This window comes from Nicotiana tomentosiformis, chromosome 5 (assembly GCF_000390325.3).
Source record: "Nicotiana tomentosiformis chromosome 5, ASM39032v3, whole genome shotgun sequence".
Classification (NCBI taxonomy): domain Eukaryota; kingdom Viridiplantae; phylum Streptophyta; class Magnoliopsida; order Solanales; family Solanaceae; genus Nicotiana; species Nicotiana tomentosiformis.
This window is the reverse complement of record NC_090816.1, coordinates 25,200,295-25,218,075: the sequence shown is the minus strand read 5'-3', so window position 1 is coordinate 25,218,075 and position 17,781 is coordinate 25,200,295. Positions and strand designations below refer to the sequence as shown.

Genomic DNA, 17,781 nt, shown 5'->3' with positions numbered 1-17,781 from the left:
ACTCACGTGCTGCACGGACAACTCACGTGCCATAATATAAATATCTGGATCCGCACGGCCAACTCACGTGCTGCACGGCCAACTCACGATCCATAGTATAATATAAGGATTCGCACGGCTAACTCACGTGCTATAGTATAATATAAGGATCCGCACGGCCATAAATAATTCATTTCAGTCAATAAAATTTATTGGAATTAATTCCATAAGAAAATAATAATTTTCCATAAAAATTCAAAAATTAGCTCAAAATCGCTCTCGGAACTCGACAAAAGTTACAAAATCCGGAAGCCCATTCAACCACGAGTCTAACCATACCAATTTTACCAAAATCCGATCCAAACTCGACCCTTAAATCTTCAATTTAGTCCAAGAGGGTTTTCAATTTTTCCCAACTCAATTCACCAATTAAATGATAAAAATAACCATGAGTTCGGGTAATTTAACTAATATTGAGTTAGGAACACTTACCCCGTTGTTTTCTCTGAAAATCACCCAAAATCGCCTCAAATCTGAGCTCCAAATCGTCAAAAACTGAAGTCTCATTTTCAGAACTTAAACTCACTGCCCAGGCTTTTCTTCTTCGCGAACGCGGTCAGTGCCTCGCGTTCGCGAAGTACAAAATAGCTCATGTCCAAATTCCTCCTTCGCGAACGCGACATTACCCTCGCGTTAGCGAAGCACAAAAATGCCTCTGCCTCAATGTCTTCTACGCGAACGCGTTTAACCCCTCGCGAACGCGATGATTTGTTCCCCCGCACTACGCGAACGCGACACCCCCTACGCGAACGCGTAGACCAATTGCATGGGGTCCTCAGCTGCTTCCTCTCTCCTTCGCGAACGCGTAACACCTCTCGCGTTCGCGATGCACACCCAGTCCACCCTTCGCGAACGCGTGCTTCTCTTCGCGAACGCGATGAATGAAACCAGATGGTGCATCAGAAAAATTCCAGCAGAGTTCCAAGTCAAAAATCCAACCCGTTGACCATCCGAAACTCACCCGAACCCCTCGGGACCTCGACCAAATATACCAACAAGTCCTAAAATATCATACGGACTTAATCGAATCTTCAAATCACCTCAAACAACGCTAAAACCATGAATTACACCCCAATTCAAGCCTAATAAACTTTAAAATTTTTAATTTCTACAAACGACTCCGGAACCTATCAAATCACGTCCGATTGACCTCAAATTTTGCACACAAGTCAAAAATAACATAACAGAGATATTTTAATTTTCAGAATTGGATTCCGACCCCGATATCAAAAACCAACCTCCGGTCAAACTTCTCAAAAATTAAACTTTCGGCATTTCAAGCCTAATTCCTCTACGGACCTTCAAATAATATTCCGGACACACTCCTAAGTCCAAAATCACCATACGGAGCTATTGAAATCATCAAAATTCAAATTCGAGGTCGTTTACACATAAGTCCATATCCGGTCCACTTTTCTAACTTAAATTTTCAATTTTGAGACTAAGTGTCTCATTTCACTCCGAGCTCCTTCCGGACCCGAACCAACTAATCTGATAAGTCATAAATTAATTGTAAGATATAAATTGAGCAGTAAATGGGAGAACGGGATTACAATATTCAAAACGACCGGTCGAATTGTTACGGTAAGTATACATAAAGTTCAGCATAATCAAAGAAGAATTTAATGGATACATAATACGAAATAACTGCACAATATATTAACATCTACTGATCATCAAATTTGTATATCCTTTTTGTACGAACTGTTTAGTTCTATGATTATGTGGGAGAATTTGATTTGTCCAACGAGCTCAAACATAGTTGATGATTTGAAATTTCCAAACCTTGAATGCTATTGAAATAGATACGTAGAATAAAGATTGAGAGAAAACTCATACATCGAAGAAAAATTAAATCTAGCATTAGGTATGATTTATTTAAAGTAACATATATAGGTTGTACAAAGTCTCCTTGTTCTTGTGAAATATGTTTTTCGAAGTGCTTGTTTCCATGTATGAGACGTAAGTCGGATACATAACATGAATCTTTAAGTTAGAGTCCTTTACAAATTTGACATATGATTGTTGCTTTAACAGAGTTTGAGTTGATTTAGAGTCCTAATTATTAGATATAGTGCTTAAGATTACTATTTTATCCTGTATGGAATTATTCTTTCGAAGATAAAATTTAATTTTGGAAGGATATAATAGTTCATCAATATTTCAGGGATATTTTCGTTATTCAACAATTAGCGTAAATTATTCGTCCTTTTATAATAACTAGTATTTATGAATGTGCGTTGCACGTTAATAATGATACGTGATGATTTAAACATTTATTTATATGAAGGAACAATAAAATTTAATTAATGAGAGAAATTTTATGTATAATAATACAACAATCATCTAAATGTCAAAAAATATTATTACATTAGCATAATACATGAATTTAAAATAAAAGGACATCATCAAAACTTACACAAATGATCAATTTTGTCATATTAGTTAGATAATTATGTATTATGGTTTAAAAGTATTTAATGTGATGGTATCTTAACGAACACTTCTTTGTGGACAATATTTTTTTGTGTTTGTTTCCTCCTAATGTTTTGGTTGCTCTACCTTAACCAAAACTCTTGTTATCGATCTTGATATACCTCTTGAAAGTGCAACATACAGTTGTTCGTGCAAGAAATCATATTGCGGTAAATATAGTCCAATATTTAGGATATTTGTCTTTGTGATTTATTTGTTATATTTGCAAAACATAAACATACTAAAAATTATTTTCACATAAATTTAAAAGGATATACCTTAGTTTCGGAAGACGAAAGTTGAATTTAGGGATAATAATATATTTAGAAGCACATTGACAAGTATCATAATTTTTGCATATATGACGTTATTGTCAAAAGTTCTATACCATATGTGTGCTATTACATAAGTTATTCGGCGTATCTAAGTTTTTTAGTAGCATGACGTACATTTATTTTTTCAAAATTAACTTATATACAATGGAAGATCAATTTTAACCTAGTCTATTATATATACGGTGACACTAGCATACGTAAGAAATAATAAACTTGACAATAAATATGTATGGTAGAAGGCCATTTGATATTAAAGTATTTAAGTATTCTTCTTAGTAGTAATTATTGGTATCATTTTCTGCTAAGTCAAAAACTGAAAATATTTTTTTTACTATAAAACTTTGCAATCAACCTTTTATTTAGTTGATCAACATATTTATTTCTGTTAGCTAAGAATATCTTTTTAATTCTATCATGCGATTTGCACAAATTGCGTTTTAATTTAATGATAGAAATATTTCTCTTATTAAATGCACTACTATTACCATTGGGATTGATAACCAAGTGTTGAGGAAAAAATAAATCATCTTTTATTGGATACTCTTATTTGTTTCCTACACGAAGCAAGAAGACGCTGAATGCTGGATCTGTTCTTACTTTATATTTCTTGTCAGTTAAATCTTTTTCATTTGAGGCTAGAAGTATAACTTTGGTGAGCTAGCTTTTACAGTCTGTATTTTTGTCAATTTTGGAACTACTGGTAGTACTTGACAGAAGTCACCTCCAAAATCATTAATTTTTTACCAAACGGTTTATTAATATCCAATATATCTCTATAACTCCGTTTGACACTTAGCCATAAGTGCTTTATTCCATATTATCAATTGTTTTTCCTTATAAATTTAGCATCATTGCTCTGCTTTGATATATTTGTGATGGTTATTTAAGTTGTTTGAAAAGGTATATCAAATTTAAAGTGAGTGACCTCACAATAAAATAGTTATTGGTACACCACTTGCTATTATTGATAACAGTGCCATGCCTCTTGATATGATATTTGCAAGTAATGCATGACATAGAAATATTATTTCGATTCTGTAGGAGGCATCTACAAAGAATAATTCTGTTATAGCAGAGTCAACTCTTTATAATACAGTTTTGAAAGCTTGTTCTTGTTTTGGATTTAGTTTTGATTGTGCTTTCTCAGACACTTGTATAGCATTTTGATTTTTAATAATATATTAACTTTTTTACTTTTATTCTAACGCTCTTTTTATGGAATAAGTTTATGTACCCTAAGGTTTTTGTTTTAACTTGAATAAGAATTTTACTCATATAATAAATTTAAAAAATAATTTAATTGGATTCTCTTGCTAAATAATTAATTAAAAGATTTAATTATTTGATTTTAACATAAAGATAATTTACTCTATGTTGATTCAGATCTTATTATTAGTTCATCTCTTATTTTGAATATTTAATCTTAAAATTAATTTTATCCACCATAAATTTTATTTTCAAAGAGTAAAAGATTGATATGACATTTCACTTTTAGATCCTTATGTCTGTAGAATTATTAGTGGTATTGACTCTTACCAGCCATTTGTTTTCTCTTTCTCACACATTTATATTCTTAAATATCTTTTAGTTGTTGTTTAATAATTGGATATTTTTTAATATTACGCGAAAAATTAATAAAAAAATATTATTTGAGTAAAAAAATAGTTCAAATATAATATAAAAATATATTATCGTTGGGGTATTTTTTCTCAATTTTAACTCTTTATGCAGTTCATTTAATATTACTTTTAATTTTTTTGGTATTGGACATTATGGAGTGGTAATGTATTGCCAATATAGAGGATTTCGATAAAATTAATTTTATTAAACTTTCCTATATATTTTTAATAAGAATTTAATAGATAATTTTTTTTAAATTTAAAATATTAAATATTAAAAATTATCATAGAAGGTATTGTAGTCCAAAAAATAAGTTATTACAGTTATGCCCTTTATCTATGAGTTCTTCTATTTAATATTTTAGGGCTATTTTGGTATATTAATATTATATCTATGCTTTTATAATAATATAGGCTCTCATTTTTCTAAATAAATTTTGACAATATAATACATTTTCAAATTAAATTAGTAAGAGGACATTATAATATATTTTCGAATTAAATTAGTAATAGGAATTTTTAAGAAGTATATCCTAAAAGTAATAGGATTACATGACTAAAGATATTTACTTGTTCAATTTTATATGAATTAAACAACCCGAAAGTAATTATACTAATAGGATTCCTAAAGGTAATCATGTAGGATTCCTAACGTGTAGTATTATGTCCTAAAACTAATAGAATTATAAGGCTAATATCTAGAATTCCAGTTATGTCCTTTTATTATGAGTTATTATGCTTAATATTATAAGGTTATTTTTGTAAACTAACATTGTATTCATGCTTTTATAATAATATAGATAGATTAAAAGCACAAAGGCTCTTAGCGAAATCTCGTTCGCCCTTTTTGCACTTTTAAAATAGAGTTTATACTGGACAAAATAGTCATTTAATTATTTTTCTAACATTTAAGATTATAAATCAATTAAAATTTAAAATTTTTCTTGTTTGAACTATCTAAGAATTCCTAATATTTGGAAATTATTCCCTAAGGTTTGCACAATTAATTTTTCTTTTTTTCCCGACAAAGAAAATCCTCCACTTTCTTTTATTTCTTAAGGTACAAAACTTACGTGCACAAACCCACATGCAACTGAATTACAAAATTTATCCGTGATCCGTCCTACTTATTAGCGATTTGAGATATTTTATGATTTTTGATCTCTTTAGTTGTTCAAAACTTGAGACATTATCAGAAAATTTATAAGCTTTGGCATTTGATTTCTCACTTAGAAAATAACGTAAAATAAATAAAAAAGAGAGAATACATTGGCAAGAATTGAAGCACCAAAATCACGACAGTATCAAGATGTATAATACTCATTTTATTCAAAAGAGAGAATACATTGGCAAGAATTGAAGCACCAAAATCACGACAGTATCAAGATGTATAATACTCATTTTATTATTTTGTAAAGATAAAATTAGTAATAGGAATTTTTAAGAAGTATATCCTAAAAGAAATAGGATTACATGACTAAACATATTTACTTGTTCAATTTTATATGAATTAGACAGCTCGAAAATAATTATACTAATAGGATTTCCTAAAGGTAATCATCTTAGGATTCATAACATGTAGTATTATGTCCTAAAACTAATAAAATTATAAGGCTAATATCTAGAATTTCAGTTATGTCATTTTATTATGAGTTATTATGCTTAATATTATAAAGTTATTTTTGTAAACCAACATTGTATTCATACTTTTATAATAACTAGTCTTTATGTACGTGCTTTGCACGTATATCCCAACTCCGATGGTGATCATTACGTAATTTGTAGCCAACGAAATAAAATTTTAATCTTTTCTTTTACCAAAGTTTTAACTTTTAACTACAAGTAACAAGAGAAAGGAAAGGGAAAATTTCCAAACCAGAAGGATGAAGAAAGTGAAAAATACGTGCAATTTATCTGTGTGTCCTTGGTTGAGAAGCAAAAGTATTGTGATTTTTCCTCCAAAAATTATGTGAAGGAATCACGAATGTGAAGGTAATTTCAATGAAAATACTCCAGTACTTCGAACCATGTAACCTTGATTTTCATCTTCTAGGTGTATTACCATCTCAACTCCAGTGCATATTACCAATTCGAATAATAACCAATTGCCGTGTCTATCAAGTACTCCGTGGATTACAAACATGAGTGGATTATTTGTGAATTTTTAAGTCGGCACAATTTTAGTTGAATTCAAAGTAATTGAACTATTGTTATAAATATATTATATTACGGATGTTCATTTAGTACTCCTTGTAAATAAGCTTCTTGAAGAAACTTATTCATATGAGACTCCGCCATAAATATGTTTATCTATTTAGTACTCCATTGGAAATAAGCCTCCTGAAGAAGCTTATCCTTTCGGTACTCCGTTATGAATAAATATTACCCATGGTAGAAGATTATCTATATCTGGCACAACAACTTACACATCAGCTTGCAGTAGCAACTTACACAACATCTTCCTTTCTTCTATAAATAGAGGAGAATTCACTTCATTATGTACATAAGTTTGAAGTTTGAATAATATATCAGTTTCTCTCTATACTTGTCTTTACTTTACTGTCTTTATTTTATAACACGTTATCAGCACGAGACTTTACCATCTCGAGAAAATACTTTGAAAGTATCAGAGGTATGAACTTTCTTTTTCTAAATAATGTCAAATCTTTCTAAACTTGAGTTTGTAGTCCTGGATATATCGGTCAAAAGCTATATGTCTTGGGTGCTTGATGCCAAAATTCATCTTGATGCGATAGGTCTGACAGACACCATCAAAGATAAAAATCAGGCATCAAACCAAGACCGTGCCAAATCAATGATATTCCTACGCCATCACCTTGATGAGGGCCTGAAAATGAAATATCTTACTATTAAAGATCCAGTCATACTGTGAAATAATTTAAAAGATAGATATGACCATCTGAAGATGGTCGTTCTTCCACAGGTACGTTATGATTGGACTCATCTAAGGCTACAAGATTTTAAATCTATCAGTGAGTATAATTCGGCTATGTTCAGAATTATTTCCCAATTGAAACGATGTGGTGATAATATTACTGATCATGATATGTTGGAGAAAACTTTCACTACTTTTCATGCCTCGAATATGCTCCTGCAGCAGCAATATCGAGAGATGGGATTCAAAAAGTATTCTGAACTTATCTCACATCTTCTTGTAGCCGAGCAACATAATGGGCTATTAATGAAAAACCATGAAAGTCGACCTACTGGTTCTTGTCCATTCTCTGAAGTGAATGAGACGAACTTCCACCAAGCTAAGCGTGGAAGAGGACGTGGCCCCAGTCGTGGTCATGGCCGTGGTCGGGGAGGAAACTCTAATCGCGGTGATAACAATGCACCAAAGAACCCTCCTCACCACCAGCAGTGGAAAAGGAAGGAACAAAAGTATGAAGCGGTGCAAGCAGCAAAGCCAGAAAATGCATGCTATAGATGTGGAGGAAAAGGGCACTGGTCACGTACATGTTGTACGCCAAAGCACCTGGTTGAGCTGTATCAAGCCTCCCTGAAGAAGACAGAGAAAAATACTGAAGCAAATTGTATTTTTGAAGATAATTTAGACTTCATGCATTTGGATGTAGCTGATTATTTTGCACTCCCAGAAGGCGAAACAAGTCATATGATCGGTAGTGAATCTGTAGAAATGTAAATATTTTAATTTTTGTTGTTTGTAGTAGATAATATGGTTATGTAATTGTTGTACATAAATAAAAGTTATTCTTTGAAAATGATGTTTACTATCATATTTATTTTGTTTATGTCATTTTGAAGGATATGGATAATCCTCAAATTGTGTTTGGATCAAAGACCAATCATGAAGATATTTGTGTAATTGATAGTGGAGCAACTCATACCATATTCAAAGATCAGAAATACTTTTCTTATTTGCATAAGGAAAAAGCAAATGTTTCAACAATTTCTGGTAATATAAGTTTGATTGAAGGCTCCGGAAGAGCTACTGTATTTCTGTCTAAGGGAACAAAACTTATTATCGACAATGCATTGTTCTCCTCAAAGTCCCAAAGAAACTTGTTGAGTTTTATAGATATCCGCCGAAATGGGTATCATGTTGAGACAATAGATGAAATGAACGCGGAATATCTTTGTATTACAAAGAATATTTCTGGCCAGAAATGCATTGTAGAAAAGTTACCAACTTTATCTTCTGGCTTATACTATTCAAAGATTAGTACAGTTGAAGCACACTCTATCGTAAACCAGAAGTTTATTGATTTAAATACTTTTGTGTTTTAGCATGGCCGTTTGGGCCATCCTGGATCAATAATGATGAGACGAATTACTGAAAATTCGACTGGGCATCCATTAAAGAACCTGAAGATTCTTACAAATGATGAATTTTCTTGTAATGCTTGTTATCAAGGCAAAATGATCATTAGACCATCACCAATGAAGGTTGGCATTGAGTCCCCTGCCTTTTTAGAACGTATACATGGGGATATATGTGGACCTATTCACCCACCAAGTGGGCTGTTTAGATATTTTATGGTCCTAATAGATGAATCTTCAAGATGGTCTCATGTGTACCTACTATCATCTCGCAACCTGACGTTTGCAAAGTTATTAGCCCAAATAATTCGATTAAGGGCACAATTCCAAGATTATCCTATAAAGGCTATTCGCCTTGATAATGCTGGAGAATTCTCATCTCAAGCTTTTGATAATTACTGTCTATCAGTTGGAATAAAAGTTGAACATCCTATAACTTATGTTCATACTCAAAATGGCCTTGCAGAGTCATTTATTAAATGACTGCAATTGATAGCAAGACCACTACTTATGAAAACAAAATTGCCTACTACTGTTTGGGGCCATGCTATCTTGCACGCAACATCACTTATCCGTCTCAGACCAACACATTATAATAAATATTCTCCGTCATAATTAGTTTTTGGTCATGAACCAAATATTGCCTATCTACGAATTTTTGGATGTGCTGTATATGGGCAGTAGCACCACCACAGCGCAGTAAGATGGTCCCCCCAAGAAGGTTAGGAATATATATTGGGTTTGAATCACCCTTTATTATTCGCTATCTTGAACCGTTGACGGGAGATTTATTTAATGCTCGATTTGCAGATTGTCGATTTGATGAAATAAATTTCCCACAATTAGGGGGAGAGAAAAAGGAAATCAAAAGAGAAATTGTGTGAAAAGTTTCATCATTATCTCACTTTGATCCACGTACTCCTATATGTAATCAGGAGGTCCAGAAGATCATCCATTTACAGAATATAGCAAATCAAATGCCAGACGCATTTACTGATTTGAAAAGGATAACTAAGTCGCATATCCCTGCAGAGAATGTGCCTATCCGAATTGATGTCCCAGCAAGACCATCTACTAGCATGAGAGCTAGTGAACCTAAAGCACGCCTGAAGCGTGGTAGATCTTTGGGTTCTAAGGATCAAAATCCTAGAAAAAGAAAATCGACAAATGATCAAAATGATATTATGAAGGGATCTCCTGAAGAGACCCAAGATCTGATTAGTTCTGGGATTCCTGAAGAAATCAATGAACCCGAGACTCAAGTGAGTGAGGAACTTTTAATAAGTTCTACTGGTGATGAGATTAATTTAAATCGATCTGAAATAGTGGTGGATAATATTTTTGCATATAATGTTGCACTTAACATTATGCAAGATAGTGAGAATCTTGAACCCCAATCTGTCGAAGAATATCGACAAAGATCTGATTGGCCAAAATGGCAAGAGTCAATTCAATCAGAATTGGAATCACTTGCTAAAAGAGAGGTCTTTGGACCAGTAGTCCAAACACATGCTGATATAAAGCCAGTTGGTCATAAATAGTTTTTTGTGCGAAAAAGGAATGATAAAAATGAAGTTGAAAGATACAAGGCTCGCCTTGTTGCACAAGGATTCTCACAACGACCTGGAGTCGATTATGAAGAAACATATTCACCAGTTATGGATGCCATAACATTTCGATATCTCATCAGTTTAGCCTTACGTGAAAGGCTTGAAATACATCTAATGGATGTGGTTACAGCTTATCTGTACGGGTCACTTGATAATGAAATTTACATGAAAATCCCTGAAGGATTTAAAATGCCTGAAGCATATTCAAAATCTCGGAAAATGTACTCAATCAGATTACAAAGATCTTTGTACGGTTTAAAGCAATCTGGGCGCATGTGGTATAATCGCCTCAGTGAATATTTGCTGAAAGAGGGTTACATAAATGATATTATTTGTCCATGTATTTTTATAAAGAAAATGGCTTCAGAATTTGTTATAATTGCTGTTTATGTTGATGACATAAATCTTGTTGGAACTTCAGAAGAGCTCCAAAAGGCAATTGAATATTTTAAGAAAGAATTTGAGATGAAAGATCTTGGAAAGACAAAACTTTGTCTTGGTCTGCAAATTGAACATTTAGCAGACGGGATCTTTATCCATCAATCTGCCTATACAAAAAGGGTCTTAAAACGCTTTTACATGGACAAAGCACACCCATTGAGTACACCAATGGTTGTTCGATCACTTGAAGTGAATAAAGATTTGTTCCGGCCTCCAGAAGAGGATGAAGAACTTCTTGGTCCCGAAGTACCCTATCTTAGTGCAATTGGTGCACTAATGTATCTTGCTAATGCTACAAGGCCTGACATAGCATTTTCTGTTAATTTAGTAGCAAGATATAGTTCTTCTCCTACACGGAGATATTGGAACGGGATTAAACATATATTGCGATATTTAAAGGGAACTCTTGATATGAGTTTGTTTTATGCTAACAAAGATAGTGCAGATCTTGTTGGTTATGCAGATGCAGGTTATTTATCTGATCTCCATAAAGCTAGATCTCAAACCGGGTACGTTTTTACATGTAGAGGTACTATCATATCATGGCGCTCCACAAAACAATCTATTGTTGCTACTTCTTCAAATCATGCTGAAATAATAGCTATTCATGAAGCAAGTAGGGAATGCGTATGGCTGAGATCAATAATTCATTTTATTCGAGAAAAATGTGGTCTAGAATGTGAGAAAAGAACCACAATTTTATACGAAGACAATGCTGCATGCATAGCCCAATTGAATGGAGGATTTATAAAATGAGATAGAATGAAACACATTTCACCAAAATTATTCTATACACGGTCTTCAGAAAAATGATGACATTGATGTGCAACAAATCCGTTCAAGTGACAATCCGACAGATTTATTCACTAAATCTTTACCAACTTCAACTTTTGAGAAGATGGTATACAAGATTGAAATGCAGAGACTTAAATATTTGAAACAAGGTTTTCATCAGGGGGAGTAAAATACGCGATGTACTCTTTTTTCCTTACTAAGGTTTTTTTCCACAGGGTTTTTCTTATAAGGTTTTTAATGAGGCAGCTAGCAATGCGTATTACTAAATATGTGTACTCTTTTTCCTTCACTAGGATTTTTTCCCACAGGGTTTTTTCTAGTAAGGTTTTAATGAGGCACATTATCTTTTAATGAATATCCAAGGGGGAGTGTTATAAATATATTATATTATGGATGTTCATTTAGTACTCCGTTGTAAATAAGCTTCCTGAAGAAACTTATCCATATTAGACTCCGCCGTAAATATGTTTATCTATTTAGTACTCCATTGAAAATAAACCTCCTGAAGAAACTTATCCTTTCGGTACTCCGTTATGGATAAATATTACCCATGGTAGAGGATTATCTATATCTGGCACAACAACTTAGAGTAGCAGCTTACAAGCAACTTACACAACATCTTACAATTTTATCTCTTAACATTTAGCGTGGAACATTCGTACTTTTATATATATATATATATATATATATATATATATATATATATATATATATATATATATATATATATATATAGAGAGAGAGAGAGAGAGAGAGAGAGAGAGAGAGAGAGAGAGATATAAATTATATATTGATTATACACATATTAAGTATAAATTATATATATTATACCTATTTTTAGTTTAAGATTGACTGGGGGATATATATATATATAGATATATAAATTATATATTGATTATACACATATTAAGTATAAATTATATATATTATACCTATTTTTAGTTTAAGATTGACTGGGGGCGGCTATATTAATTCTTCTTTTCTTTATTCTTCATTTGGTTAGGACCAAGAATCCACAAACCCGAACCCAGCTCTCCTGACCCGAATATATTACAAATCGGATCACCCTTTCTTCCTTCTTCTTCCTCTCGCTACTCTGAAACCGTTGCAGAAAACACAACAGTAATGGATCAGCAAAATTCTCATCAAACTTCCCCTCATATCACTAATAACAATTCCCTCCAATTCCCAATTTATTTCCCTAACTCAACCTCTAACCCCAATTCTACTCCCAATTTCAATTCAATTCCAAACCCTAACCCCAACCCTAATCCCAATTCCGATTCAATCCCAAATCATTCTCTTCCCCTCTCTACCCCCAGGAAGAAAAGAACAAAAAGTTCCAATTTTTCGAATAAAAACCTTAATTCTGATGTTGGTAGTAGCTCAAGTGCAAGAACACAAGTTGTTTCTGATGAGATTATTAGTATAAACAAAGATTCAACTTCCGAGGCCTTAATTGCATTATCTGCTGGTTTTCCAGCTGACGTGTTAACTGATGATGAAATTGAAGCTGGGGTTGTTTCTGTAGTTGGTGGGATAGAACAGCTTAATTACATTTTAATCAGAAATCATATTATTACAAAATGGCGTGAAAATGTGTCAAGTTGGGTGACAAAAGATATGTTTCTTGATGTTATACCTAAACATTTTTATGGGTTATTGGATTCTGCTTATAACTATTTGGTATCACGCGGGTATGTTAATTTTGGGGTTGCGCCAGCCATTAAGGAGAGGATTTTAGCTGAGCCAAGTAAGGGTAGAGTGATTATTATCGGGGCAGGACTTGCTGGGTTGGCAGCTGCGAGGCAGCTGATGTCTTTTGGCTTTAAGGTTATTGTTTTGGAGGGAAGAAAGCGTGCAGGCGGAAGGGTGTATACGAAAAAGATGGAAGGAGGGAATAAGGTGGCAGCTGCTGATTTAGGAGGGAGTGTTTTGACAGGTACTCTAGGGAATCCGCTTGGTATCTTGGCACGGCAGTTATCGTATACGCTTCATAAGGTGAGAGGTGAATGTCCGCTCTATCGTGCTGATGGAAAGCCAGTAGACAAGGATTTGGATCAAAAGGTGGAGGCTGCTTATAACAGGCTTTTGGATAAGGCAAGCAAGTTCAGGCAAGAAGTTTCTCAGGATGTTTCTCTTGGAGCGGCATTGGAGACTTTCCGAGAGGTTTTGGGTGATGCGGTGAATGATGAGGAGATGAGCTTGTTTAACTGGCATCTGGCGAATCTGGAATATGCAAATGCAGGTTTGCTTTCTAATCTTTCATTGGCATTTTGGGACCAAGATGACATCTATGATATGGGAGGGGATCACTGCTTTTTGCCTGGTGGAAATGGAAGATTAATTCAGGCACTAGCTGAAAATGTGCCTATTATTTTTGGAAAAATTGTGCATTCCATTCGTTATGGTAGTGAAGGTGTGCAAGTAGTTGCTGGGGGCCAAGTATTCGAGGGAGATATGGCATTGTGCACCGTTCCTCTTGGAGTTTTGAAGAGTGGTTCTATCAAGTTCATCCCAGAATTGCCTCAACGGAAGTTGGATGCAATAAAAAGATTGGGGTTTGGATTGTTAAATAAGGTTGCAATGCTTTTCCCATATGTGTTTTGGGACACCAATGTTGATATGTTTGGTCATGTTGTTGATGATTCTACTAGTCGGGGAGAATTCTTTCTGTTCTTTAGCTATGCAACAGTTGCTGGTGGGCCCTTATTGTTAGCTTTAGTCGCTGGAGAAGCTGCACACAAGTTTGAGATCATGCCCCCTACTGATGCAGTGACGAAAGTTCTTCATATTTTAAGAGGTAAAAGCCATGTTCCATGGTAACTTTGCTTTCTATATACCAAAGTCTTATTCTTCTTCTCTTTTTCTCAAGGTAGTGAGCAGAAAATATAAGAAAGAATTTCTTTAGGAGTGGATTCATCTTATCTTGGTCTAGAGTTAAGCTATTGAAATAGTCTCAGTGCCATGACCATTTCATATTCAGTGAGTTTCATTTTGAAGCATTTATCTATCGTCTTGTTTGAGAAATGAGAAGCTCTGGAATATAAGCACCTGCATAGATAGCCATAATCTCTACTTGTATCAGTAGTATAATAAAGACGTCTTCTTGTTTTAAATATTTGGTTATATGATATTATAGAGTAATGAAAATTTTGGGAAAAATTATCTCGGTTCGAGATGACAACTTCAAGGAGAAGTAGATAATGGAATTTTGACAAAGGGTGTTTATGTGTATACTGCTTTAAGAACTAGCCTTTGTTTACGTATCAACAAAAAAGAAAGAGCTTATAGTATTTAAAGTAGAAAAGAAAATTGATAACCCCTACATGGTAATGTTGCTTTGTTCAACTTCCAGTCTGTCCCTAAAACAGGGGAACACTAGAGAAACATATTGGAAGAAGAGAGAAATCTTTTAGTTTTACCTCTTAAAGACTCGTATTGCATTTCTCGTCTCAACTCTATACTTGAGAGTTGATTTCATCGCCTGCCATTTTATTTTGCTGCTGAGTAGGCATACATATTTGAATATGGATCAATTTAGTAAAAGACAAAACTTAGTGCCCTCTTCAAAGTTTCTGGTTCATGATGCGTAGTATCAATGTTTCTTATAGTCATGGAGCTAATGTGGTAATGAGATTTTGGGCATTATGATCAGGTATATATGAACCACAAGGAATTGAAGTCCCAGAGCCCATCCAAACTGTCTGTACAAGATGGGGTAGTGATCCGTTCAGCTTCGGTTCCTACTCAAATGTTGCAGTGGGGGCATCAGGTGATGACTATGACATTTTAGCAGAAACTGTGGGGGAAGGAAGACTTTTCTTTGCTGGTGAGGCCACTACTAGGCGCTATCCAGCCACTATGCATGGAGCATTTCTTACTGGGCTTAGAGAAGCTGCAAACATGGCCCACCATGCTAGTGTTAGAACATCGCGTTTGAAGGTGGAGAAAAAACCATCAAAGAATGCTTATTCTTATGCTTCTCTTCTTGAGGATTTATTTAGGGAGCCAGACTTGGAATTTGGCAGCTTTTCTGTAATTTTTGCTGGAAAGCATTCTGATGTTAAGTCAGCAGCAATTTTGAGGGTGACTTTTAATGGATCACAAAAGACAAATCATGATGCGACGAGGACTGAGCAACATCATTCTAATAAGTCACTTTTTCAGCAGCTTCAGTCCCATTTTAATAACCAGCAAGAGCTTCATGTTTATACCCTGTTATCCAAGAAGCAAGCCCTAGAATTCAGAGAGGTCAGAGGGGGTGATGAGGTGAGGCTGAATTTCCTCTCTGAGAAGCTTGGGGTAAAACTGGTTGGTAGAAAAGGTTTGGGGTCATCCGCCGATTCGATAATTGCTTCAATTAAGGCTGAGAGGGGCAAGCGCAAACCTGGATCCAGTTATCTTACCCTTAAATCTGGTTGGTGTTATCTTTCTTACTCTCTCTCTCTCTCTCTCTCTCTCTCTCTCTCTCTCACACACACACACACACACACACATACATATAAATGTATGTGTGTGTGTGTGTGTGTATGTGTATGTCATCTTACTCTCTCTCTCTCTCTCTCTCTCTCTCTCTCTCTCTGTGTGTGTGTGTGTGTGTATGTGTGGGGGGAGGGGGGGGGGGGGAGTGTGTGCAGCTTTGTCTGTTTCTCTTTTTGCAGATGTGGCATATATCATTCTTGAGCCTAATATTTTCTTATATTTTGTGCTTAATAAGGTGTTGCAAAGTCAAGAGCAACCACTCTCAAGCAAAAACTAATCAGGTATGAGTCGTTTCCTCTCTCTTTAGCTTCCTCTTTCCTATTTCTTTCCTCTAGTATGTCCTTTCTTTTTCTTTTTCAGACTGAAATTTCAGTTTTTTCATGGATCCCCTTTTAAACTTGTTTCTCAGAAAGGCTAAAATAGTTGGCAGAGGCAGTGGAACCACTTTATCTGCTGGGGATATTAGAACTAATGTAGTCGGCAGCAGCTTTAGCTCTATGCCTCTGGCAAATAAGAATTTGGCGTCTCTCCCAGCTTGCGATAAGGGATCTGCACTTCCTCCAAGTTCGCATATTCTCGTAAATAACAACATTGGGTCTAAACCACTGGGTAGCAGTTATGGATCTGCGCTTCCAAAGTCAAGCATTGGTGATAAGTCTGGGGTTGGTGTCACTGGTTCTACCCCTCCGAATCCTAGTGTTGGAGGAATAATATTGGCTAATGGTAGTGGCTCTATCCATGCATCAAATACTTATCAAGATACCACAGCTACATGTGCTTCGGATCCAAGCGCAAATTCTGGTTGTTGGTAAAAGTAAAACATAGAAGTTGTGGGAGTAGAAACTTTGCATTACTTGGCTCTTCTATGGTAATTATCTTTATCCCATCTTTTCTCTTTGCTCATTAAAATAACAGTAGTTGGGCATCTTTATATTCTAGTATTATACTCTTCTTAGTTCTTGTAATAGCAAATTAGCATTGTTAATAAGAACTGTAATATCTTTTGTATGATTGTGTTGTAATAGCTCCTCTTGAAAAGCACCCAGATTTTATGCCAATGCAAAAAACTTACAGCAACATAGATCTGATTTTCGACCTTGATGTTGTGGCTTGCAGGCGATTGGGATCTAGTTATAGGTGACAATGCTTAGCAGCAGCTAAGGATGCTATCTTCAGCTCAACTTATTTGCTCTCTACTCATCGTCTTCAAGCGCTGTACATATTTCATATCTCAATCAGTGGGTTAAAACCAGTGGAAGCAAGAACTCCACTGATTTATATCTTAAAGGCATTCTTTGGCCTTGTAATCCCCTTGTATATATCAATTTTAGGAAGTTAGTATAGGAATTCTGGAATTGTGAGGTGCCAATTTCTTGGTGGAGCTCTCTCTCTTGTCCGAGTGAGGGGGAAACGAAATTAGTGCACTGAAAGCAATATCGATCCGGAAAATGTACATATTCCATATTTTTACAATATTAGGTCTTTTTTGTACTACTAAATGACCGCAGAGATATCTACTGCCATCCCTCGTAAAAAGTGAGATTTGTAAATTGTAATCTTAGAAATAAGATAAATTACTTGTTCTAACGGAGAAATTTGATTTGATATTGTAAAATTAAACTACAGTTATGACTATCCCATCTTCCATGGTTTTAAATAATTTACTGGCAACAACGA

General features: G+C 34.5%; 1 protein-coding gene across 1 annotated transcript; it reads left to right on the top strand.

The window, feature by feature from the left end:
• The first annotated feature begins 12,613 nt into the window (after positions 1-12,613).
• On the top strand, positions 12,614-17,740 carry LOC104100669 (protein FLOWERING LOCUS D). Its single transcript, XM_009607949.4, has 5 exons — positions 12,614-14,422; positions 15,278-16,039; positions 16,340-16,385; positions 16,514-16,972; positions 17,221-17,740. Exons 1-4 carry the CDS (start codon positions 12,745-12,747, stop codon positions 16,914-16,916), a joined length of 2,889 nt encoding a protein of 962 aa, XP_009606244.1. The 5' UTR covers positions 12,614-12,744; the 3' UTR covers positions 16,917-16,972; positions 17,221-17,740.
• The last annotated feature ends 41 nt before the right edge of the window (positions 17,741-17,781 follow it).

Bases quoted from the DNA above. Each gene is read 5' to 3' on its own strand.
- LOC104100669 (XM_009607949.4), top strand. From the start codon at position 12,745: ATGGATCAGCAAAATTCTCATCAAACTTCCCCTCATATCACTAATAAC. The intron at 14,423-15,277 runs GTAAAAGCCATG...CATTATGATCAG, and splicing joins AGTTCTTCATATTTTAAGAG to GTATATATGAACCACAAGGA. The intron at 16,386-16,513 runs GTATGAGTCGTT...CTTGTTTCTCAG, and splicing joins CTCAAGCAAAAACTAATCAG to AAAGGCTAAAATAGTTGGCA.